Below are 6,575 nucleotides of genomic sequence, written 5' to 3'. Positions count from 1 at the left end.
TACCGCCTTTCTGAGGTTTTTGCAACTACATTCAAAGCGGTTTACATATATTCAGGTACTTATTTTGTACCAGAAATTACTTGCGCATGGATTACTGAGACAAGGACCTATTATTATCTGTCTGTCAAGATGAAAAATCAATGCAACTGAATGACAGCATTCACCCAAACTCAAAGCATAGTTCTTCTCTATGGCATTTTCTGATTAATGAGATGCCATTGGCAGTCACAGATATTCCAGGAAGCGATACTGGACTCCCATTCTATTTTCCCATGACCTCCTTTTAATCTGTCCTTTATCTTTTCTATCGTTATAGTAATGGACACTTGTAAAGCCTCTGATACTGTTGAGAAAGGTAGTATAGAAACTCTGAACTAAACATAAGCACAAACATTTCCCAGTTGAATCGTCAGTTAAAATGTATTACCTTATTTAGAAGTGCAAATGCATGCTTGCAAAGAGAAAATAGGATTTTAATATGTTATTTTCTCCATTATTTTTCATCAACTGTGTGTTGTCCTAGGCTGCCGTCTTGAAGGGTCCCAGATTGTTGTTTTAGCTCTTAAGTGGGTTCCAAGGTTAAAGAGGGTACTGCTGTTTTAATCAAAGATTACTGCTTCCACCTGTCATAATATAAACTGCACCTGAGAACTAACATGAATCTGTAACACATAGCATCTCAAAAGTGTCCAATGCCCTCACTACCAGCTGGGTTTTCAGGATAATCACAATAAATATGCATGAGGTATATTTGTATTTACTGGGTCTGCAATGTATGCAAAAATGATCTCATGGATATTCATAATGGCAGGTTTGGAAAGCCCAGTTGTAACATCTGGGAAACTGAAATGAAGGATGCAGGTATGGGTGTCTGGTAAATGGGGTGGACAGAATAAAGTCTTGAAATAAAGATTAGAGTTTATTTGATTATCTGCAAACAGTCCCTACAGCAAAGACCAAAAGTTAGTTTCCACTGTATACTTTTGAAAAATCACCTCAAAACTAAGCTCTGTTCAGTAAAGAATGATCACTGCTTTTCTCTTTCAGCTCACTACCTTGCTACCTAACTATACTTCTGGCAGAATTCAGCTATAAAAAAAATTTCAAAATTCTGCGCTCAAAATTAGCAAATTCTGCACATTATTTGTAATTTTGTTTTTAGCAGAATTCCCCTATTATAAGGGCTGGCATCTCCCCCAGGCATGAAATACCCCCTCCCCACCACAGTTTCCCATGCACTTTCATGCAGACCTCCATCCCATTCCCATAGGCACACACACATACCCTTTTTCCAGCCCCCCCCTGCACCCACACTCCATCCACCTTTTTTGCCAGCTCCCCTGCCCAAACACACCATCTTTTTTCCAACCGCCTGCACACACATACCATCCATATTTTTCCAGCACCCTGCACACTCACCGGTCCAACGTGGTAGGAGGAGGAGGAGCTGCTCCTCCGTCATCCCGGGCCTGATTATTCTTTTGAGCCATGCGGGCTTCCATACAGCCGCGGGGCTTAAAGGAACCACCGGGGATCAAGACAGCAGAGGAGGAAGCAGCCCGACATGTGGATGTATAGCACTTCCTCCTACCGCCCTGAGCCGGTGAGGTGAGGGTGTAGGAAGGGTGGAAGTCACTTTAAGGCCTGCCCATCTGTGCCGCTCTGTGCTGCAAAGCCAGACTGTACAGAATTCTGTGCATTCTGCAGAGTTGGGGAATTCAGCGCAAATTATGGCAGGCGCACAAATTGTTGTACTCTTGGGGCATGAAATTTGATCTATTCATAGATTTATATTGTGCCACTTAATGCCAAACTGTTCTTCCTAATAAATCTCTCCAAACAGTTCAGACTTCAAAATCTGGGCCTGAAAACCTCTGCATTGATGAGAAGAAACCAACTGGGTGTCTTACATGGGTTAATTTTTGTCCTTAGCAGTCATGGAACCCGTTACACTGCTATAGTAGACTGGCTGCTGTCCTCTTCTGAGGGGGGACTTCCCTTCAAGGCTTTCCGGATCTTTGTCCAGAAAAGCTTCTGGGCCTCTGGCTCCAAAGGCCAGTTGATGTAGGTCTTCTTCAGCATGACCTTCCTCATTCTGTGATAGACAGAGAGTTCTCTGTCAGGGATCTTCTCCAAGAAGATTAATACAAGAACATCCTTCAGCTCATCAAAGAGCCTGTAACTAGCCAGCTGGATCTCCAAAGAGCACCATTCACTTTGCAGGTAGCTCCTGCTGATGATGCAGATGGTTTTCCTGCTTTGGTAGATGCTATCCACAATATTGTCTACGATATCCCTCCCGAGCTCAAAATCTCTGTGGTGGAGACAAAGTCGGAAGGAAGAAGGATTGTTAGTTTCCAGGTTGGGTAAGAGCTCCTGTAATACCCAAGCCTCATCGTAGGAGTTGTAGGAGACGAAGGCATCATACTTGAAGTGCTCTTCCTCTTTCCATCTCCAATACTCATTGAACCAAGAGCGGAAAATATAGAAGTTGTATTTGATGCGCCAGTAGCATTTTCGGTAGGTGATAGGAAGAAGCATGAAGAGAATCAGTGCTGGCGCTGTTCCCCAGAAGAGGCGTTGTCCTATATCTAGGAAGCAGATATGCGTATCAATGGCAGAAATGTAGGTTTGAGGGTTGGCTTCACAGGAGTGGTTGTAAGGATACACAATCTGCACCTTGCTGTTGTTCAGCCAGCCCACGAACCAGCTGTTCTGGCAGGTGCAGGTCAGAGGGCACTTGCGGAGGTCCAGGTACCGCAGGTTGGGCAGGCTGGTCATCACACTGCTGTTCACAATCTTCAAAGCATTTTTCATGAGAGTGAGTGAGCCTAGCTGGGTGAGGTTGCCAAACACTTCCAGTGTAAGGGACCGCAGACCTATATTCTCTAGGTTTAGTTCTCGAAGGCTGGTCAAGTTTTTGAAGATTCCGGCTGGCAGATTCTGTATGCCATTGCAGGCGTCTGACAGGCTGAGGTATCTCAGCTGGCTCAGATCATCAAACACATCTGGAGGAATGGACAGAAGTTTGTTCCGGGACAAGAAAAGGGATTGCAGGGAAGTGAGGCCTTTGAAGAAGCTGGGTGGGATAATGTTAATTCCAAAAGGCTGCTGAGCCTGAAGTTTGAGGTCCGAGAGATTGCTCATCTTCTGGAATGGAGACATCTTAGTCCTGGTGGAGATGTAACGCAGGTAGTTTCTTGCCAGATCCAGAACCTGGAGAGAATTTTGCACACAGGAGAACATGGTATCATCTATCTTACTGATCTGATTGCCATCCAGGTACAACTTGGACAAATTTCTCAAGCCCTCGAAAGAAGACTTGTTTAAATGTTTGATTATATTGCCTCCCAGGTCCAGAATGTAGAGGTGTTCCAGTTTATAAAAAGTTTGGTTAAAGATGACGGACACCCTGTTGTTCCGCAAGATCAAGATCTGGAGGCTGGTGAGGTCCTCGAAGCTCTCTTTGCATAAATCTGTTATGAGATTGTTATCGAGGCGGAGGATCTGGAGTTTTTGAAGGTGTTTCAACGCAGACCTGTTCAAGTTGGCAATGCTGTTAATGCTCAGGTTTAATTCTTGAAGTTGAGGAGCGTAGGAAAAAGCGGCGTCGGCAACAGTCAAAATTCGGTTGAACTTCAAGGAGATGTAGCGCAGCCTTTTGAACTTCAAGGATACGCGGCTGCAGCTTACTAATCTGTTCAACAGGTTGTGCTCCACAATGAGAACTTCTAAATCATGCCGTTTCTTCACAAAAACCAAGCAATCGATGCGTCTGAGGACATTTCGGGACAAATCCAAAGTCTTAATCCCTGGGCAGCGGGTAAATGTGTCCTTCTCCAGGGTTCTGATAGAGTTATTGTGCAAAGAAAGTGTCTGGACGGTTTTCCCCATCAAGCCTTCGCATAATTGAGACAGCTTATGCTTATTATTCAGACCTAACCCAGAATAGTCAATGTTATGTGGATTGATAATTCTACTCTGGAGAACCATAAATATATCTAAACCCAAATTGTTTGCCAGAAGCAAATACGTCACATTTCGTAAATTCACTTTGACTAAAGTAGATGTTTCGATGTGATTGTATGACAGATCCAGATATCGGACATCTCCGAAAAGGTCAGGCCGGCTGTCAATGACGCTCAGATTATTATTGCAGAGAGAGAGGTTGGAAAGAGATCTGGGGAACTCGGCAACGTGCTCCAATGAAGACAAACGATTACCGCAGAGATTCAGGATCCGTAGGTTTTTCAGAGATGAGAGGGAGTGCACCACATCGTTGAAATTGCCTAGGAGGTTGAAGGATAAGTCTAAAGTTGCAAGACTCTCCAATAAATGGAACGTGCCTTCTTGAATCTGGAGGAGTTTATTGTTCTGCAGCAGAAGGAGTGATAAATTCCCGAGGCCCCGGAATGCACCCTGAGAAAGGTTGGCTATTGTGTTAGAAGAAATATTTAGAGTCCTCAGAGATGTCAGATTCTCAAACGCCCCATCGTAGATCATTTCCAGGTTGTTGAAGTCCAGCCGCAGGAGAACCAGTTCTTGGAGGTGACGGAAGCTTCCCCGGGTCAGCTGGGTGATGTTGTTGTGGGAAACGTTCAGGTAGAGGACGTCTGATGGCAGGTCAGACACGGCGCTGTCCACTTTCTGCAGGAATCGCTGGACGCACATGTAGCTGTTGGGGTTTTTGTAGTTTCTGATACAGTTTCGGAAGCCGTAGCTCTGCACCCCGGAGAAAAAGCATATCTCAAAATAAAAGACAGCGGAGATGAACCCCAACCCGTTCATCTTTCCAGACCTCTCAAGTGAACACAGAGCTGCACCTCTGGCTTGACATGTACTCTGTAAGGAGAAAAGGACATGTCAGTAGGTGCAAATGCACACGATACACCTTTCTTTATTGTATTATGACCTCGCCCTATGCTTCCCTAACCTGCTCTGTCGAAGAGGCAAAAGGACGAGGTTAACGGTTGCAGAGATTAACGTCATGAGTCATTAATGGAGCTCAGATTTTAGGGAGACGGTATCTATTTATAATTCTATTTAAAATTGTAATTATTTGTTATACCGCAAGTGATCCTTGATGTGACTATGCCCGGTTTAAAACATTCTATTGCAGGTACTTTGCACTGTCCCTAACGGGCTCACAGTCTAAGTTTATGCATTGCCCGTTGTTTATATTGGAACATTGAACTTTATATAGCGTAAACCCTCTATCTTTGCCGCCTTTCCAGCTGTGAATCTCCCCTGTTTTTACTTCCTCTGCGTTTATTTATCCCGTGCTAGTATCGGAGAGTCCCTTCTTTTTTTCCTCCTCGACTGAACACGTCCCAACACATCACAGACCCCAAATTTCTATCCAAGAATGCCTCTTTGAGCCCCGTCTCCAGCCTTTAATGCAAATAGAGCTATAGAAATTCAGTATAAAGATAAGTATGAATAGTTTAAGGCGAACATTATGGCTGGCGTCCGGCATTCCATCCATTCTCTCATGCGCTTGTTTATGGCAAAAATGTAATAAAACCCAAATGGCCCTCTGTAATTCAATCGCCGAATTCAAATCTCCTTGCACCTTTGAAGAAAGAACATCTGGTCCCCTACGCTGTGAATAGGATGCCACTCTCGGCTTAGTTTGTGCTGTATTTCGTTTGTGTTTTAGGACCCTGGCTCTCTGTGCATTGAGCGGGACTTCAAACTACCCGTACTCGTAACCCTGAAAGGAACGGGCTAATATTAGATTTTTCAGAATAGGAATTTCAGATAGGAGAATAATATAGGAGAGGGTAAGCCGAATAGACCCTCATGTATTATTATTATTATTATTATTAATTTATTTATTTTAGAAAACGTGTCTATGCAAAATAAGACTACCCAAACTGCAGAGGGAAAGTGGTGGTAGGAACCCCAGAGAACGAGAACTGGCCCTGCCTCTAAAAATGTACATATCTGGCAAAGTTGCCTTTGCACGGACAGTGTGTGTGTAGAGTTAAAGAAAATCTGCCTTTCCCTTCAGCTGTTATCACACCCGTCCTGTTAAGGTAGAATTGTCTTTTTGGCTAGCAGGTGCAGTTCTAAAGGCGAGCTGCCTTTTCCATTGATTGCAAATAGTGTATGCAGAGAACAAGTCCGGCCCTTTAAAGGAGACCTGTCGGGTCTAGCAGTAACAGTACAGAGCCCTAACAGGCAGGAGGCTAGGAAATTAGTCCTCAGAAATTCTTACCGACTTCCTTGTGAAAATGTCCCTTTTCTAGCTTTCCTTACATCCAGGACTCCTCTGTCAGCAGTGACTCTTCCCTCAAGTCTTGACTAAGTTCCACTGCAATCTTAGAAGTAAAATTGAGGAAGTTTGCCGGGGCACTATTCTTAATTCACTTTCTTGTTAATCACGTGAAACCCCATTTTGTAGCTAGGTTTTCTGTTATGTATTTTCTTGAATTAAGCCATGTGGTTAAATACACAGATACAGAGTGAAAACTTTATCTTGGACCTGCTTTAGGGGAAAGGAAAAAAAGGGGGAGGGGAGGGGATTTGATATACCGGTTACAATCAAAGTGGTTTACCTATTATACAGAGGT

General features: G+C 43.9%; 1 protein-coding gene across 1 annotated transcript; it reads right to left on the bottom strand.

The window, feature by feature from the left end:
• Positions 1–1,533: 1,533 nt before the first annotated feature.
• On the bottom strand, positions 1,534–6,292 carry LOC115476334 (toll-like receptor 13). The gene is made up of 2 exons (XM_030212650.1): positions 6,221–6,292; positions 1,534–4,842 (listed from the first exon to the last, which is right to left on the bottom strand). Exon 2 carries the CDS (start codon positions 4,786–4,788, stop codon positions 1,948–1,950), a length of 2,841 nt encoding a protein of 946 aa, XP_030068510.1. The 5' UTR covers positions 4,789–4,842; positions 6,221–6,292; the 3' UTR covers positions 1,534–1,947.
• Between the last annotated feature and the right edge of the window lie 283 nt (positions 6,293–6,575).

Source organism: Microcaecilia unicolor, chromosome 8 (assembly GCF_901765095.1).
Source record: "Microcaecilia unicolor chromosome 8, aMicUni1.1, whole genome shotgun sequence".
Taxonomy (NCBI): domain Eukaryota; kingdom Metazoa; phylum Chordata; class Amphibia; order Gymnophiona; family Siphonopidae; genus Microcaecilia; species Microcaecilia unicolor.
Note: the sequence above shows the minus strand (reverse complement) of the source record. Positions and strands in the feature narration are given on the sequence as shown.

Excerpts from the sequence above, each read along its gene's own strand:
- LOC115476334 (XM_030212650.1), bottom strand. The coding sequence starts at position 4,788 with ATGAACGGGTTGGGGTTCATCTCCGCTGTCTTTTATTTTGAGATATGC.